This window comes from Octopus sinensis, linkage group LG9 (genome assembly GCF_006345805.1).
Source record: "Octopus sinensis linkage group LG9, ASM634580v1, whole genome shotgun sequence".
Classification (NCBI taxonomy): domain Eukaryota; kingdom Metazoa; phylum Mollusca; class Cephalopoda; order Octopoda; family Octopodidae; genus Octopus; species Octopus sinensis.
This window is the reverse complement of record NC_043005.1, coordinates 49,796,338-49,816,815: the sequence shown is the minus strand read 5'-3', so window position 1 is coordinate 49,816,815 and position 20,478 is coordinate 49,796,338. Positions and strand designations below refer to the sequence as shown.

The 20,478-nt window shown below is 35.8% G+C and overlaps 1 protein-coding gene across 2 annotated transcripts in view; it reads left to right on the top strand.

The window, feature by feature from the left end:
• The first annotated feature begins 722 nt into the window (after positions 1 to 722).
• LOC115215633 (cation-independent mannose-6-phosphate receptor) overlaps positions 723 to 20,478 on the top strand; it is a 161,033-nt gene continuing 141,277 nt past the window's right edge. For both annotated transcript variants that reach the window (XM_029784884.2, XM_036505949.1), the window contains exons 1-2: positions 723 to 1,225; positions 1,259 to 1,458. In XM_029784884.2, coding sequence (XP_029640744.1) covers positions 1,337 to 1,458 — 122 coding nt within the window. In that variant the 5' untranslated portion in view covers positions 723 to 1,225; positions 1,259 to 1,336. The remainder of the gene's footprint in view (positions 1,226 to 1,258; positions 1,459 to 20,478) is intronic.

Genomic DNA, 20,478 nt, shown 5'->3' with positions numbered 1-20,478 from the left:
AGAAGACCACCACCACCACCAACAACAACAACCACAATCTCCGAAATAGAACATCCTGATTGCATGGGTGAGTAAAATATGAAATCAATGTATTTAATCTGTAAATATGAGACAACAGTCATAAAATATTATGATGTCAGTTTCGTGACAAACAGGTTGTAAAAAAGGACTGCTTAACGACGTTGCAACACCTGCTAGAAATAGTAGCCAAATCGTCCTATTACTGCTGTGTTCAGTTTCACTGCGTGACAACGTTGGCAAGTGTCTATAGTATAGCCCTGGGCCAACCAAAGCCTTGTGAGTGGATTTGGCAAACAGAACCTGAAGGAAGCCCTTCGTATATATATTTATATACGTGTGTATGTATGTGTGTGAATTTACTTTAGGTCCCAACAACTGGTGTGGATTTTAGGTTCCTGTAGCCTAGTGGTTTGACCAGAAATGATCAATAGAGTATTTCGTTGAACTAAATATAACTTTCAAGGCGGTGCCCTAACATGTCTGAGAGTCTAATGACTGAAACAAGTAAAAGTTAAAATATAACATAGTCTTAAATTACACTATGTGTGGATAAATGATGGGGATGGTCAGATATGGAAAGGTTAGGATCAGAATCATTCTCGACTACTAAGAACCTGCGGAGAATAATTGCGTGGACAAACAACAATCGCAGTTATCTGCCCCTTTTTTTAATTTAGCTTCCGTGACGCACCTAACAACTTCCCGTTAGATATTAACACACTTACAGCTGGTTTATTTGGCGCTGGGTGGTTATCTTTTCAAATGTGTCTTGTCTTGTGGATTTTTAACTGAATAGCTCGGTCGTCGTCGTTCAGTGGTCTTATGAATAGCCACTGACGAATTTCTTCATTGTACTCTTATTTTTTTTATCCGCGTATATATATATATATATAACGTTTTAATTGTCTTATTTATGTATGTATATATATAGTCACGTTGAAACGCATTGAACATCCGTGTTATATCACACTCCCCGTATTGTTAAAAATACCAGCAACAAAAATACGTATTTTCACATGACGAGAAAAAATTAGGAAAAAGTAACAAGTAACTACAACAATCTCTCTCTTGCTAGTATACACAAAAAAATATTTAATTATTATCCTTTAAAACACACATACATTTATTTACTATTAACAGAAACAACACATCACAGGTTTTCATAGTACACGCCGAAAAGACTCATACATTATATATATATATATATATATATATATATATATATGTAATATATATGTAGTATATATGTGTGTCCTCATTCAGCATCGTATCAATATTTGCTAAGTAGATATATTTGCTATAGAACAGGAAAAGTATGGCTTGGACAAGGTTTTGGCTATCGTTAATCGCTGCTGTTTTTATTCACGGAGTTTACGTCTTATGTGTCGACGGGAAAGACTGTAAAATTGGAGATTATGATTTCTCACCTTTGGATCTGTACGTATCAATATTAATTCTTTTTTTTTTTAATGTCTTGATTAAAATTGAATTTCTGCATTTAATATCTTTAAATAACGCTTCAAATCCTGGTTGCAACACCTAAAATCAACAACTTATGGTCGATATATAATATATATATATATATATATATATATATATATAGTTGTAAATTAAATAAATGACGTACGCAGTCAAACTGCTAGTTAATTCGATTACGCAAAAGATTATACACATAAACATACATACAAATATATATATATATATATATATATAAATATATATATATATATAAGTCGTTTGGGGTGTAATAAAATCTTAATAATTGCCCAACTATTAAATTAGTTATTGAATACCATTTTAGTACTAGGAAGAATATTTTCTCTGTCGTTCTATTGCTTAAAAAGATATAATCTTTGTTGTGTCTATTGTTTTGCAAACAAGAAGTAAGTCTGATTTACCTGTTACATACGTAATATACGCATATGTTTATTGTGACTTATTTTTTCTTAATCGGTTCATTTTCATTACCCGTTATTCTACTATTTATTATTGACTAGCCCTATATAACAAATAAAGAATTCCGTACTGATTATAATTCGACACGCCGGTAGGCCTTGTCTTTCACTTTTCCCAAACCAATAAGGAAGCTTCTGCGTATTTCTTAGAAATGGAATGAGATCTGGCTACCATTTCTAGCAGACAGGTCTCATTTTATTTCTTTTACCCAACCCCCATCTAACCGCTTCGAAAAGCATGTGTGGAGAATTCATTTGAACATTGTTGTCCTTGATTACATACAAAAAGACGAGATGGTCACAATCGGAATACCTTTGAATCATACAGGTCTGCTCTGTCATGGCTGTTGACTTGGGCGTGGGATTTAAGAAGCAACCACCGATTCCAGTTTCTTCAAAACGGTAGAAAACAACAACAAAATAATAATAGTAGTAATAATAATCTATTTTAGTCAACGTTTAAGATTTTTCTTTTTCTAGAAACCAGGTGAAAGATAATAACGTCCAAATTTAATATTTTGTGGGGCAGTTGCCCTTCAGTTATATAATTTCTTACACTTAACCAGTTCTTAATTATATTACGTATCACCTAATGATTATTTAAAAAATTCATGACTATTTTATGAACGTTCAGTTTATTAAAATCCGTTATATATATATATATATATATATATATATATATAGATAGATAGTTTTGGCCGGTTTATAGAGTTACCCAATGTTTCGCGCCCATAACATATGTAAAGCTAAGCGCTTTAAGTGTTATATCTATGTATTTGAGAAATTTCTATAAAATTTAAGTTTATATCATTAGTTCCTACGTTCGTTTCACCATTGTGAGTGTTTGGAGCTCTGCATTGAATGTTCTAAGTACTAATGGAACATCGAACGCGGAGAGTTCCAAACAATCACGATAGTGAAACGTAAAAAGGAACTAATAATATAAACTTGTGTTCATCGTAAGTTGTCTTACATATTTGCTTTATATATAACCAGTAATACTACGAAATATAATGGTTGCTTAACCTCTATGCTGAAAGCAGACTGGATGATGATCTACGTCGAGTTAGGTTTAGAGTTAACTTAGCAGCTGTATATCTATTTCTACATCAGATGCTATATATATATATATATATATATATATATATATATATATATATCCGAAAAAGAAGTACACTCTGAAGTAGAGAACAGTAATGTATTTATATGTAGTTAAGTCTATGTTCGGTTATAGTGGACCAATGGTTTCGCACCCACAAAGGGCTTAGCCCCATGGACGGCTTGTCAGACTTTGGGAGCCCTTTGTGGATAGGAAACCACTGGTCACTCTATGACCGGACATAAACCGACTTTATATATCTGCGAAAGTAAAGAATACGCACATCCGGTGTTTACAGTTAGGATTAGGTTAGGGTTTTTTGTTACGTCGAAAACGGGTGGTGTACGTATTCTTTACCTAGTCATCAAAGGATTTGGGAGGTAATAGAAGAAACGGTAGCGTTAAACTTACTAAAATACCTGGAAGTATATGTATATAGTTACGTTAATCTATGATCTGAGTTCAAATCCCACCGGTGTTTACCTTTTTATTCGTCAACATTTAGAAAAAGAATGTGGGTGCGTGGGGTCAATAAAATGACTACCACTGAATTACTGTATTAATACAATCGATTACACACCCTTTGAAATCTTGAGTGTGTTTTGAAGCGTCTTGAAATATTGAAACCAGTATTATAGATAACTAGCCCTTATAATAAAACCTCTATAAAGGAATATAAGATAAATCTGCATTATCTACGAGTTTTTGTACAAAGGGCAGCCTTGTATGTACAAAATTCAATTCCTGTTTCAATCAATGATGCCATTTATATCTTGCTAGGTCGTTAACACAAGTAACACACACTGGTTTCACCATTCATGTTTCTTGGGTGGTTTATTACATCTTGCGAAATAGATTGAGAGAGGGAAAAGAGCGAAGAATTGACACCAGTTCTTGACTGGTACAGTATTTCATGATCACCGAACGGATGAAGGGCCAGCTGAACTGGAACTGTTACAACAGAACATTCTATCCAACACACACACACACACAATATGCACGTAAACACAGAATAATTTCTTTCGCTGTTTGACTTCCTGGTCGACTCTCTACAGAAGGTGTATTTGGTCGTAGATTGTAGAAATGAAGGTGATTCAGTTTTATCAACTCTACTATTTAGTTGTAGAAAGCAATCCTGTGGTCTTGAGTTTAGTCCTACTTCGCGACACCTTGGGCAAGTATCTTATTGCCCCGGGAGCTGATGAGAGCCTTGTGCATTTCATTGAGGTTCACGTGTGTATCGTTGGCGGTTTTTTTCCCTCCGTCTTCCTTTCCTTGGATCTTTCCTTTTTCTATGTTTCTGACGAAGAGCTCAGCTCGAAACGTTAAATCCTTCTTTCTTTCCTTTCCTGAGCGTCCAATGACACTATATTTGTTCCACGTCCTCGCGTTATATATATATATATATATATATATATATATATATATATATATATATATATATATATATGTGTGCTTAGACATACATAGAGGGTGTTCAGGCTAAATTTGTTTGCCAAAAGAAAAAGAAACGCAATATCCCATCCCCAAAATAAACTTATTTTTTAAAAATTAACAAATATCAATTAGATTATGGTTGTGTCCCTGGGAGGATCTTCGAAGACCGCCTTGATCTTAGCCACCACTTCGGCTTTGATGTTGCTAGCAGAGCGGTTGGTGTCTTTCTCACACGTAGTAATCCAAGAGATTATAATCGGGAGAATTAGGAATCCAGAAATTGGAGTTTGTAATGTCGTAGAAATTTTCCAACAACCACTTCTGAATTTTTTGCGAAGGTATGGCAAAGATCTAAATTTTTTCGACTAAAACAAAGGTATTGGGAAAGACTACCCTACCCCATTTTCTCCCAATTTTTTTTTTTTTTTGCTCAAAACCCCGTTTTCGGATATGGAGATTCCGGGAAATTGCTAAAAATCAGCATTTTGAAATTTGCCCCCCCCCCTTCCCCCAATTTATTCATTTTTCACGTTTTTCCCTAACCCTAAAACCGTAACCGTAACCCTAAAACCCTAACCCTACCGTAACTACAAAAAAATTTGGGAATTTTTTTCAGAATCATAATCTTCCGTATTTTTCCGCATATTTCTAAAAAAAAATTGCTGAAAAAAAAAAATAAATAAAGGGGTGCTTTTGTGGGAGTGTAAAAGGAAGTCTTGACATATAGGGGTATATATATATATAAAACACCTGTAATATACTTGTTCGGCAAGGTATCCCGCAATCGACTATACATGTTACTTACTGCAGGTAAAAAAAATGTTCGTGTTATTTGTCGAGAGACACCGGTATGTTGTTATTTACTTGATGTGTTGTCAGTCTCGCGACATGCAGGTAGGAGCGAGAACAGCATTTGGTGTGCTTGTTAACAATCTAGACATGTATTCTCGCTACAGTCCTACACCACCTGCTGCTACTGATTTTGTTTAACCCCAGATCATCTTGATCAAAAGCATTAAAAGTATGTCTAGTATGTAATTTCCTTTCTTAGAACAGTAGGGTGTAACTCAAGGCCGATTTGGCTGGTACTTCTAACATATTGTGCAACCGTATAGATATAGAAGCTCCCTCGTTAAGTAGATTGCGCTATGGCCAAGCAGAGGGGTGAAATGCTGCAATGACTGCTCCTGTCGAGATCCTCCGACCGAGTACTTAACACTAATTACGTTGTAACAGTCAAGAGGCCGACCGATGCAAAATCAATTAACTGCAGAAATTCGATCGAGTCTGTGAACGAGCCAAAACATTAAATAAAATCCTGCCGTCTCCCTTCACAGCAGACGAACTTTTTCCCTTTTTCTTATTTTAAATCTTCCTACTCAAACTAGTTTATTTTTTTTAATCGAAGCAACAAGCTCTCTCTTGCCACAATAAAGACCACGAGTTTACTCGGAGTTTTCTAACTCCTGTCTCATTACTGCGTCAAGTTTGCGGTAATACTCTTGAAGAAGCGCAAAGGTGTTGCGTGAACGTCGTAGTAGCGTCTGCTATTCAAAAAGGATTATTCGGCTAAGTGGGACAGGATATTATTAGTCCTTGATATATTATACCTTCAACAAAGAAGGTATGACCGTGGTTTAAACACCCTGTCTAATCATGTCCACTCAATCAAGCTTACCTCACCTTGGGCTTACACAGCTATTATTTCCTGTTTTCATCTACGAGATTTCCAAACACACAATAAACGTGTGTATGTGTGTACAGCCCGGGCCATAATGATGGGACACATTTTAAATGCTATTATAAAAATGACGTAGGGTACCAAATATATTTATTACATAACTGATATACAGGAGTTCGACATATCTAAGATTTGAATATTACATCCGGGAGATGGTCACCATCACGAAGAGAACATTCACCAGCTCGCTTTCTCATTTAAGAACACTGCGGCTTAGCATATCAACTACAGTGGCTGCAATCGCCTGTCTCACTGGGTCACCTTTCGGGATGACGTCTATTGCTCTCCAAAATGCTGACGGAATTTTCTTTGGCCTGCAACGATGGATTTTTGGCTAGTGAAGTGAGCTTCGACCACATGTGCAATTTTTGCTTTTAGAGTCCACGACATTATGAGGGTCACCAACACCAACTGCCTGTAAAAAATAGTAAAATCTTAGATTTGTTGAACCCCTGTATATCAATTAAGTAATAAATGTATTTGGTACTCTGTTATTTTTATAATCCAAGATCATTTAAAATGTGTCCCATCATTATGGCCTGTTCAGTTAATTGAAAGAAATAAACTAGAGTGATAGTTAATTATTTATTAACAAATTGGTAACTTTACAGCCGTTTTCTCCCCTTCAGTCAACTGAACATGAATGATATGCTCAATATATACCTATTGATTTAAGGGAATTTCATTTCCCTAAAACACATGTTATAGAACCAGTATGTCATTGGGTGTCACCATCCCTTTATGAGGTTACCGTATCTTCTAAGCAAATTATATAATGTCACTCAATTGTCCACATAGATACCTAATCTAGACTCTAAGTAAGAACTGATTTAGGTAAAATAAAAATTGAGCTGTATAGAGACTCGCTTAGCAACCACGCAGTGGGATCAGTGTCGCTGTACCATTACCTTGTGCAAATGTCATCTCCCGTAGCTCTGGGTCAACTAATGCCTTGTGAGTGAATTCAGTCGACGGAAACTGTGGAAGCCCGTCATATATGTGTGTGTGTATGTGTCTTCGTATCTGTCCCCTTTCCATCACACAGCCAGTGTTGCTTTGTTTACGTCCCCGTAACTAGGCGGTTTGTCAAAATATACTGGTAGAATAAGTACCACGCAGAGCAGTTACGAGTAAACTGCGGCTAGCGGGGTTTATTTCTGAATGGCACGCCATCGAAAAATTACTGTAGTGCAGACCTGAACAGCACAAAGGGACTTTCTCGTTGGATCGGAGTCACGCATTTTTTCTTTTTTAGTCGGTACTGCTCTGTCTGTCTGTCTCTCTCATACACACAACGTCCTGTGCAGTAATGATTGCTCTTTTAAACTTCCATTGGTGTAATTAGCATCTCGCTGTTTATGTTGCTAATGATGGCTCCTGGGTGGCAACAATGGTGGTGTTGACGTTGTTATGACCGAATTTAGTTAAACTGCTGGTAACTACACGATCACGTTATTGTTTGTGAATTAGTGAGTGTGTAGGTGGATGTGTGGTTGGCTGGTGTTTATGCATTGTCTACGGTAGTGGTTCTCAACTATTTTTTTACCTATGGGCCCTTGTGGTTCCTATTTAACTCTGCTGGTCCACCTCACCGATAGCCATTCGATGTTTAAAAAACTCCTGTTGTGTTATAATTAAATATTATCAGGAATTGTATTTTAAAAGATATTAATGTGTGTCGTAGAAGTATAGCCAATTTGCGTATAAACTTAAAATCTTACAGGGTCTCCAAGGGTCATACGGACTGCCGTTGAGAATAACTAGTCTACAGCATAACCAAATTCTGTGCTCACAATGCCATCATACATATGTACGTAACTTATCTTTTCAGTTATTAGACTGCAGCCATTGAAGAAGTTTGGTCTAACGAGAGACAAATACAGACACAAAGACACGCACACACATGGATATATATATATATATATATATATATATATATATATATATATATATATATATATATATATATATATATATATATACATACATACACACACACACACGATTAGCTTCTTTCAGTTTCTGCCTATTAAACCCACTCACAAGGGTTTGGTTGGCTCGAAGCTATAATAGAAAGACACTTTCCTAAGGTGTCACGCATGGGATTGAACAGGGAACAATTTTGGGAACTAGACTTCTTACCACAGACACGAATGAGTAAGCAAACGAAAGTAAATGACACTCTACACATTTGTTAGGAGTTGCATTTATTATTCAATAACAATTTTGACTCACCTCCATATGACTTTGGAGATTCGTAGGCAAGTGGGACGGACTCATCTCATCAGATATCTAGAGAGATGGGTTTTTCACGAGAGTCCTCAACTTTGTCATGTGGAGCTGTGTCATAATGCTTATATATACACATGCAAGATGTAGACTGGAGATAAGACCAGGGTAGCTTTGAGAAAATGTTTTCTCTCTTTTTTTTCCTGTCTTCCCTTCTCTGGATCTTCCCTTCTCCTATGTTTCCGACGAAGAGCTCCGCTCGAAACGTTAAACCCTCCTTCTTTCCTTCTCTCCTGGGCGTCCAATAATACTATATTTGTTCCACGTCCTCGCGTTGTTGTGTTTTCTCTTTGTGTTTTCATGTTTGGATTAACTATATATATATATATATATATATATATATATATATATATATATATATATATATACAATAATATGTTACATTACTCGATAGTCAAGATAAAACTGAGTTTCTGATGCCGAAGTGGGAATCCACGACATCTCTTCGGTTATCTGGCTATTTGAAAACACCTTATATATATATATATATATATATATATATATATATGTATGTATGTATGTATGTGCATGCCAGTGAGTTTAAATGTTTATAACTCTCTCATATGTTTCTTCTCATTCGATACCCTGACCCCAATGTTTGTTTTGTCTGTCCTGTATCGTCCCCTCTTTTTCTCAACCTTATGGTGAATAAAGAAACTCTCTCTCTCTCTCTCTCTCTCTCTCTCTATATATATATATATATATATATATATATAGACAAGAACGCAAAACATTTAGAAGACGATACAAAAAGCACGGACGGGACATTCGAAACCTTCAATCTTCAGTCAAGAACCGGATCATCCTCTCAATTTTCACGCACACACACACACACACATATATATAGGCATGTTGGTGCAAACAAGACAATAGAACTCAAAATATGAGTATATGTATATTTTTAATTAATATTTAGCTGAAGTAACAGAGTGACTGAAGGTCCGAGAGTTTCGTGTATTGGCACTTAATCCAAACCTAATGTCAATAATAATTAACCTCATTTCGAGTTGATGTAGTATATATTATTTAATAAGTGCGTGTGTATGCCAATATATGACGAAATATATCACACATAAACAAACATGACCGATTGTTGAATATTGTTTTAAAGAGTTTCATTCCGTGTGTGTGTGCCCGTCCTGTTTTATAACGACATGGTGATGTTGTTTCTTACGGGCACACACCTTTAACTCTGCTCAGGCAGAGTTAGCTGACTGTGGGACAAAACAACTGAAACTATTTGCTATTTGGTTTTGTTGATCGTTTGTTTGCTTATTGTTTTACCATCTCACATGACTACTTCGTAATCCGACCTCGCGTACTTATCATTGAGTCACGATGTTAGTGTTACACACACACACACACACACACACACACACTCACATACACACACGCCTATTTGTGTGTGTGTGTGTGTAATTACAAAGTTTGCTTTTACATGTGACTGACTCGTTGTAAATTTCCAGTTTTTTTTTAATTTTTAACGCTCTTTATTGGCATCTAGTCACTCGCGTAAGCATTATGTTATTAGTTCAAATCCTGCCTGGGTTGTCTTTTTGTCTTTCGTTCTTTCATTTTTAATCAGATACGTACCAGTCAAAGTACTAACTAGTTTAATGAATTATTTAACCTTACACCAACTACCGCCCACCCCCCAATAAAAAAAAAACCAGGTGACCCGTGCTTCAATTTGAAATCTTTCACCTTGCTTATTTTAACCCCAGTTTTTGTCCTGAACTAGTAAACTTGACCTAAGGCGTTCCGATCGTGATTAACCTGTTTTATTTATCTTTCTATTCGCCAACTATTTAACATCCTTTTAAAGACAGTAATGAATTGACGTAATATTGGCTACTATTTCTAGCAAATCGAGTGACTTTGTAGAGGCTCCTTCATTGGCTCCTGTATTATAGATAAAATATCCTCATCGAAAGAATACCACTACATTATCTAACGTGGTGATGTAGTCTTTAAACTTCTATTTGGATTTCAAGGAAATTTGGCTGTTATTTCTAACTGTTCAAGTGGTTACATGGAGGCTCTTTAATACGTTGTAGATTAGTAGAAACAGTAGCTGCCATTCTTGTTTTGTTTTTATTACTGTTATCTGTGAGATCTCGTCCAGAGCTGGAACATCTGTTGATGTTACTAGTTTGAGGATCTGCTAGGTGAGACAGTAATTTTGAATGTCTAGCCCACCCAGGCCTATCAAGGATTTGAGGACTCTCAGAGAACCGACTAATCTCTCTCTATATAAACGGCAGTTTGTCTGTGTGTGTTTCTGTGTGTCTGTTTTCTCGTACCCTCACTCTGACCACGGCTTTCAACCGATTCTGATGAAACTTGACACACACATAGCCCAATGTCATAATTCAAAACTAACGCAGCGAAAATTTTGAAAAGTTCCCCCAGTTCTGAAAAAAATCGATAAATTCGACATGGGGTCGAGAATCAGAAACCCAAACCACAGACCGTCTAGGGGATGCAACTCCACCTTTTTTAACTCTCAAAAAAAATTTACCATAATTTTTTTTCCATTTTTTGGCTATAACTCTCTAAAAATGCTTTATAGTTATTTCCCCTACAAACCTGAGCAACGCCGGGCGATACTGCTAGTTTATATATATATTGGCAGAAACGTTAACACGCCGGACGAAATGCCGTTACGTTCTGGGTTCAAATTCCGCCGAGGTCGACTTTGCCTTTCATCCTTTCGGGGTCGATAAATTAAGTACCAGTTACGCACTTGGTCGATGTAATCGACTTAATCCGTTTGTCTATCCTTGTTTGTCCCCTCTGTGTTTAGCCCCTTGTGGATAGTAAAGAAATATATATATATATATATATCTTTTATTTGTTTGACATTTTTGACTGCGGCCATGCTGGGACGCCTCCTTGAAGGGTTTTAGCCAAACAAATCGATCCCAGGACTTTTTTTTAAAAGCCTGGTACTTATTCTATCGGAATGTTTTGCCGAACCGCTAAGTTACGGGGACATAAACACCCCAGCATCAACTGTCAAGCGGTAGTAGGGGACAAACACATGGATACACACACACACACATATTTGGTTGATAAGAAAGTAATTTCGTTTTTCGCAAATAGTTAAGATATTTTGTATGACTTTTGTCAATGTTATGATTTTTTTTTCCTTTTGACATTTGATAGTTTTCACTTTTAGCTTACTTTAGAAGCAAATTGCGCGCAATTTTGTTTACAACTGTTAGGTCAGTGTTAATTTTAACCTGGAGAGCAAAAACGAACATTTTTGCCATGTTTTGCTTTTTTTATTTCCGTAAAAACAAGAAAGCTGCTGAGGCTCACAAAGAGGTATGTGAAGTTTATGGTGTTGATTGCTTAACAGAACGAACATGTCAGAAATGGTTTTAAAAATTCCATTTTGGAGATTTTTCACTCCAAGATGACCAACGTTCTGGTCGACCTACTGAAGTTGATGATGACCAAATCAGTCATAATTGAATCTGATTGTCATATAACTGTGCAAGGGACTTGTTAAGAAGCTTGATATATGTGTTCTACATAAATTAAAAGAGATTCACTTAACGAATCAATATTTGTGATATGCATCTCAGACGCAATAAAATCGACGGTTTTTTGGGGGGGAGGGGGGTGAAACAAATCATCACTGGTGATGAAAAATGGATTATCTACAATGACATCAATTGAAAACAATCAAGGTCCAAGCATAATGAACCAGCACAAACCACATCGAAAGCTGAATTAAAGGTCATGTTGTCAATTTGGTGGGATTACAAAGGTGTTGTGTATTTTGAGCAGCTTCCAAGGAACCAAACAATCAATTCAGATGCTTACTGTCAACTAATGAAACTGGAGGAAGCAGTCAAAGAAAAATGGCCAGAATTGGCAAATCATAAAGGAATTGTGTTCCACCATGACAACACTAGATCATACAGGTCTTTGCTAACTCTTGAAAATTTATTGGAGCTTGGTTGGGAAGTGATGTCACATTCACAAGCCCTGAGCTTGGACCATTGAATTACCGTTTATTTCGAAGTTTGCAAAATTCTTTGAATGGTAAAACTTTCAATAATAATGATGGCCTGAAATTGCACTTGCTTCAGTTTTTGGCTGATAAGGATCAGAAGTTCTATGAGTGCAGAATCATGAAGTTACCAGAAAGATGGCAAAAGGTCACTGAACAAAATGGAACATATATAATTGATTAAAGTTCATTCTTTGTATGAAAAAAATTACTTTTATTTCACACTAAAAAAAAAAAAAAAGAAATTACTTTCTTGCCAACCCAATATCTATCTATCTATCCATCCATCCGCACACATACATATACACACAACGGGCTTCTTTGAGTTTCTGTCTTCCAAAGCCACTCTCAAGAGTTTGGTTGGCCCAATGCTGTAGAAGACACTTGCCCAAGGTGCCATGCAGTAGGACTGAACCCAGTACCATGTATTTGAGAAGCAAGCTTTTTACCTCACATCCATGCCTTAAGTCAACCTATTTTTACAAAATTGTTTTAAGCCCCAGGTCAGTTGTGATCAAAGGTTGCGTCAGCTATGACTGACCACTTCATTACTCTCTTAAGCATTGTATCTCTAGGACATGATCCAGTGTGTCATTTAAGGAAATTTGTCTGATATTTCTACCACTGAGATCTCCAGTCACAATGCTATCCTCCTCATGGCCTATAATTTATTTATTTGAAATTGGGGGCTTCAATCTGCTTTGCCATTGTAACAAAGGGAGTTTAATTTCAACTTTACTCCTCAGTTCTGTCTTGGTCATCAGGTAGTGCAGGTGGTTTGGCAGTTTTATACCCAATGGTATAAACTTTCCACAATCCAAATGGGTATATATTCAATATGCAAAAATGAAAAGAACATGGAGATTTATGATTAACACATTTTTATTTATTAAAATATTATATTATTGTTATTATATGATATAAATATATCATAATCCTACAACAATTGTTTCAATTCAGACCCAATAATAAATTTAATCATGTTTATAGGTAAGAATCTCACCAGGGAAATATTTGACAAAAATTGCATATGAGGATTTATATTTTGTCAAAAATTTCCCTGATGAGATTCTTGCCTATTATAAACATGAATTTTTATAAATTTATTATTGGGACTGAATTGAAACAATTGTAGGATTATAATATTTGTATTATATTATATAATAATAATAATAATATAATATGTTAATAAATTAAAATGTATCAATCATAAATCTCCATTTACTTTTCATTTTGTGTGTGTGTGTGTATATATATATATATATATATATAATATACACCCCAGCTGCTGTTTCTCAGCCATCCACAACAAAAAATCAACAGAATTGTTTTTTATATACTTGTTTGATTTTTTTTTGTTTTGAAAATAAAACCTTACATCTGTTACTCTGTATTATTGACATGTATTGAATCATCATTTAGTACATTCCACAAAACTGTATTCACTTGGTATTTTCCATTTATTTATTAGTTTTTTTTATGTTTTGTTTTTTTTGTAATGAATTAGAGGAAAAAGTTCTAGAATTAAGATGCCTGAATGTCAGCTTAGCAAAGATAAAAGTTTTAATTAGTGAGTGGAAAAGAAAACAAGAAAACAGTTGTCTGAGAATAATTCTGCTTGACCTGCAGTAAAGGAATATGTAGGAATTCTATACTGTTTATTCATTGCAAGCTATGGGATTACAAATAGTGCAAAGAAATTTTTTCATGCAAGCTGACAGATAAGACTTCTTATGTTGTAGATGTACAGGAATATTTAGCTGGAAAAGTCCACAAGAAATTTAAAAATTGTAACTATCATATTTTCTAGCATACAAATCGAGTTTTCCTTTAGATCAAAATTTACCACCAAAATAGCTAGGCTTACTATTATATACCAAACATGACATTAGAGGACCAAAAATTCTGTGTGAAATGTAGCAAAATTTGGAAAGATAGTGACAGTGGTTTGAATGTTTACACTACATATTTACACTATGTACTGTTCTTTTCTTTTATTTTTTTGTTTCAGTCATTTGACTGTGGCCATGCTGGAGCACTGCCTTGAAGGGTTTTAGTTGAACAAATTGAGCACAAGACTTATTTTTTAAGCCTAGTACTTATTTTATTGGTTTCTTTTGCCAGACTACTAAGTTACAGGGACATAAACACACCAACATCGGTTGTCAAGTGGTAATGGGAGGACTGACTGACAGACAGACAGACAGACACACACACACACACACACACACACACACACACACACACACATATATACAACAGGCTTCTTTCAGTTTCTGTCTACCAAATCCACTTACAAGGATTTAGTTGGTCCAAGACTATAGGAGAAGACACTTGCCCAAAGTGTCACACAGTAGGACTGAACCCAGAACCATAAGTTTGAGAAACAAACTTCTTACTACACAGCCATGCCTGCACCTGTGTCAACTTGTGTGCCAGAAAGTTTAGTACCCAGAAAGTCCATAACAGATGTTGACAACATCTTTTTTTAATTTTTTCTCACATTCTCAGTATCATCCCATGCCATCTAATTTTCTGCTCAATTCCCCTTCCATTACTACTCTTCTCCTATACACCCTTTCATTCTAACAACGTCAGTCCCCACTACTTATGTTCATTTGCAACTATATCTACCCTGTACCCTGACAATGTGCATCTCTCCCACAATGCTCATATTTCACATTACATCACCTGTCTTGCTACCTATCATTTTCCTGATTCAATTCTATTTCCTCCAACTTCTCTCCTACAACTAATAGTCACCATTGAGCACATCTCCACTCATGTTTACCATTCACTGCATTCACCTCTATCCCCATCTCTTGCCATTTTCCACTCTTCTTCCACACTCTCCTCATCTTACATACCCACTCACCCTGTCCAGTCCTCTGGATCACTTCTTTTTATTCACCTTAAGGGTATGCCTTGACAACTTTTTACCATCTTCTCACTTTTTCCAGCTACTACAAAACATCTGTTTCTGTCTCTCATATTTTAACATCTCATCACCTGGCATAAAGCCATCCTCATTACTACCAACCCTTAGTTGAAGGGTCTTGTCTTATGGAGTTACTTGGTGACCTCACTAGTGGTTGTGCCATATATAAAGCAAACATTACACTCTGTGGAGTAGTTGGCATTAGAAAAGCCATCCAGCTCTAAGAAACCATACCAAAACAAACATTGGTCTTTGGTGTAGTTCTCTGAATCATCTCATACCAGCATGGAAAACATGTTAAATGATGATGATATATATTATATACATATATTTATAATGTGTGTGTGTGAGTGATCCCCGGTGAACAGTTATTGCGAGGGAAATATTCATTTCTTCATAACATTTGGGCAGGATTTGAATTTGAAATAAAGCTATTATAAGGGAATAATGCATAAAATTCACATTTTGTGTTTTTGCTTGCTTATTCCATGTTCTTAAATTTCTTGTTTGTGGTAATCAGGTATAGCCCTGTTTTATTCTGTTTAGAAATCACCTGTATTACATCATCAAAAATGTTTTAATTAGCATATCATGATGTGAGAAACTTTGTGTAGATGGAAAATGATTACAGCCTGGAAGAAATTCATAAAATGTGTTGTTTTTTTTATCCATAGAGCTTTATTAATTTAGCAATTAAGAAAAAGTTCATGGGCGCAGGAGTGGCTGTGTGGTAAGTAGCTTGTTTACCAACCACATGGTTCCGGGTTCAGTCCCATTGCGTGGCACCTTGGGCAAGTGTCTTCTACTACAGCCTCGGGCCAACCAAAGCCTTGTGAGTGGATTTGGTAGACGGAAACTGAAAGAAGCCCGTCGTATATATGTATATATATATATATATATATCTGCGTGTGTGTGTTTGTGTGTCTGTGTTTGTCCCCCTAGCATTGCTTGACAACCGATGCTGGTGTGTTTACGCCCCCGTCACTTAGCGGTTCGGCAAAAAGAGACCGATAGAATAAGTACTAGGCTTACAAAGAATAAGTCCCGGGGTCGATTTGCTCGACTAAAGGCGGTGCTCCAGCATGGCCGCAGTCAAATGACTGAAACAAGTAAAAGAGTATAGTCTACATACAGGGTGGTTGCTATCTGGGAATTATACTGTGTGGTAGTGTCTTATAGTGGCCAATAGTTTTAGTTTTAATGACAAACAGGATTCACAAGCTGTTTTCAATATATTCTTAAAGGTGTAGATATTGTTTTTAAGATGTTTACTTTATAGTAGTATTCCCTTGTTATGTAGTGGAAGAGGCATCTTTTCCAAAACATAACACCTTGGGCATCATTATCATCAGCAGTTTCAATGGATTGTATTTGAATTCACGGCCATAGTTTTTCAGTTATAGTACAATATTTATTATATATAATATATATAGCTTTCTTCTTATGCTTCAGTTATTGAACTTTGGCCATGCTGGGGCACCATGTTATTAGATTTTAGTTCAGATTTATCTCGGTACTCATTTTTTAAAATCTGATACTTATTCTATCAGTATCTTTGCTGAACTGCTAGGTTATGGGGATATAAACAAACCAATACTGGTTGTAAAGTTCTAGTGTGGGGAGATGTGCGCACACACACACACATAATGAGCTTCCACACAGTTTCCAGTCATACAGATTACATTTCCATGGTAGTGTAGCATACACACATACCGTCATATATATGTGTGTGTGTGTCTCTCTCTCTCTCTGTATATATATATATATTGTGTGTGTGTGTGTGTGTGTGTGTGTATATTCTCTCAACTCCGTCAGTTACATGACCATGGGTGCACCTAAGAGGTTCCCCTCTGGGATACAAGTCTGGACAGAAAGTCACCCCAACAATGGATGCACAGCCTAGGGTTGGTTTTATGGAAGACCAGCAGTTGTCCATGCATACCAGCCTCCCCTCTCCATGCTATTGTGAGTGTACTGGAGCAACATCAAATAAAGTGTCTTGTTCAAGAACATGAAATGCAGCCCGGTCCAGGAATCGAACTTACAATTTCACGATTGTATGCTCGATGCTCTAATCACTGAGCCATGGCACTTTCATGTGTGTGTGTATATATATATACACCCCCCCACACACACACACATACATATTCTTTTATTTGTTTCAGTCATTTGACTGTAGCCATGCTGGAGCACTGCTTTTAGTCGAACAAATCGACCCCAGGACTTATTCTTTGTAAGTCTAGTACTTATTCTATTGGGCTGTTTTGCCGAACTGTTAAGTTACAGGGTCATAAATATGCCAGCATTGGTTGTCAAGCAATGATGGGGGGACAAACACAGATGCACACAAGCACACACACACATATGACGGGCTACTTTCAGTTTCCATCTACCAAATCCACTCACAAGGCTTTAGTCGGCCTGAGGCTATAGCAGAAGACGCTTGCCTAAGGTGCCACCCAGTGAAACTGAACCTGGAGCCATGTGGTTGATAAGCAAGCTACTTACCACACAGTCACATATATATACATATGTTCATATATACACTTACATATATTCATAGATAAATATACATATATACACATATATATGTTCATATATACACACATATATATATATATATATATATATATACACACACACTTATATATTACACACACACACACACACATATATATATTGTATATAAAGTCTGGGCAAGGTTGTTTATGGAAGACCAGCAGTCATCCATATGAATACCAGCCTCCATTCTCCATGCCATTGATGTTATCCAAGGGGGAGGCAAAGGCCATACAGCTTGGCACTACTGTTGTCACAACTCATTTCTACAATTGAGTGTACTGGAACAACGTGAAACAAAGTGTCTTGGGACCAATATAAATACCTGACATCTTCTCCAAAAGTTTTAAGCCTTATTACTATGTTAGAAACATCAGGTCTTTGACAATTTCGTTCAAGTTTCTTCTGTACCTTTGTGTGTAGTATTGTCTTTTGAGGAGTTGAATTGTCTGTATATACACTACACCAATTTTGCTTTGAGATATATTTCATTTCTGGTGTTACATTAGTATTCCATCTATTTGCTGTGTAACTATTTGGCGGTAACTGAGTGTACTGTGTGGTGCTTATTGTTATCCTGGTATACATTTTTATTTAAAGTTTTATTGAATTTGAATTTATATTCTTTTGACAATGTATTTAAAACAGTTTCTGGTCCATTAACATCTAGGAACAAAGAGCTATATCAAATAGTTTGGTAGTTAACAGTTTTATAAACCTGTTAGCTTGAAGACCTTCGTTTTAATTAAGACTAATGAGAAGAATTTTGGCAACTGCTGTTGATGACTCATTTGCAGTTTTTTTCTTCTTTTTTCTGTGGAACAGTAAGTTGAAATGGTTTATTTGTTACTGTATCCATTTAAGCATGGAACTTCAGAACATTGTTGGCCACTTGATCTGGTATCATAATTGATCATAGGGATCCTGTATGAAGGTTCCTTTCTTGTTTAATCCTTTAGTGTTCGCATTATTCTACCAAAGTTAATGCTTCTTCATCCACTCTGTTTTGAATTAATCATGCATTATTTTGTAGCTATGAGATTTTGATGAGGTAGCTGTTAATTTTTAAAATGATATTGTAGGGTTGGTGTGAGAGACCAGATCTGGCCAGTTTAAACATAAAACAGGCAGAATACTTTTGGCCGGATATGGCCGGTTTGAATGCTAAAGGGTTAATCTCAGTTCAGCTTTGAATGAACATGCCTAGACTAAAAAATTTGATAACTTCACTCTATAGTATATGAATATTATATAAAACTGTCTTCACTTTGTATCAGCTGTATGTAAATAGATATGTTTAACCCTTAAACTGAGCCATTTTATAAATGCAAATATATAATCCTAAATTCAAGATACTTCCACTCAAACATTTTAGATAAAGGTTTTTAAATCTTTAAGTTTATTAAGCTGACTCTCTGGTTTTATATCACTGTGAGCTGTTTTACCTTGGTTTTTGTTGTATTGCTCCTAGGCAGCTCAGATTGCATGGTCTTTTGACCTGTCAATAAATTAACTGAACAAACTAGATACGACCCACATATGTTCCAGATGTGCTATGCTTCTCTATAGTTGAGGACCATACTACACACTAATATATCATAGAAAATTATGTTGGAGGTAGTGTGACATTCTGGGCATGTACTTTCTGCACTGTGTACCTGTTCTTGTTTAGCCTCATATCAGCCCTAATTAAGCAAACTTTTAAGCAAAGATATTCCAGCTGTGACTTTTCTGTCATGTTCTTTGTCAATTGTTACTACAACCATATTATGCGATGTGAATGTAAGTTAAAAAAAAACCTTTTTAAAGATGTAATCTATAGCAGCATCACATTGTAGCTCTCTAATGGAATGTCAGTACATGACAGCTGCTGTATCTCTGTTCTTACCATTGCTATATAACCCGTTTCTACTAGTGTACTGATTCAGTGAATTAAGTTTGTTTTTTGGCTGATTCCAGAAACAATAAGATACAATTGATTTAACCTCAAAACATATGCGTGTGTAATTCAATACCTTATCTATTCTACCTATTTATGATATTAGACCACTAATTATGATATTAAATCAATAATTTTGTATACATACACACAAGTAATGATGCTAGTCATGTTACACTTAGATGGAAATGGAATTAGATGATTCAAGTAACACTGGTCTTGCTAGCTAGGGTTATTGTCATGGTAATCTCTTTCATTTTATACCCTGCCATGATTTCTTGTTTTCTCATAACTCCATACCACTTTAATCTTTCTCTAAGTTAACAAATTTACTCCATTAACTCATGATCACAATTTCGAGTCTTTGCTCTATGCAATGTTTATTTATTTTTCATTAACTTACATCCATTATTTTCAGTATAGAACTTAAAAAGTTTTGTAGAGTTTCTTAAGATTGTATAGTGATTGTTCCAACA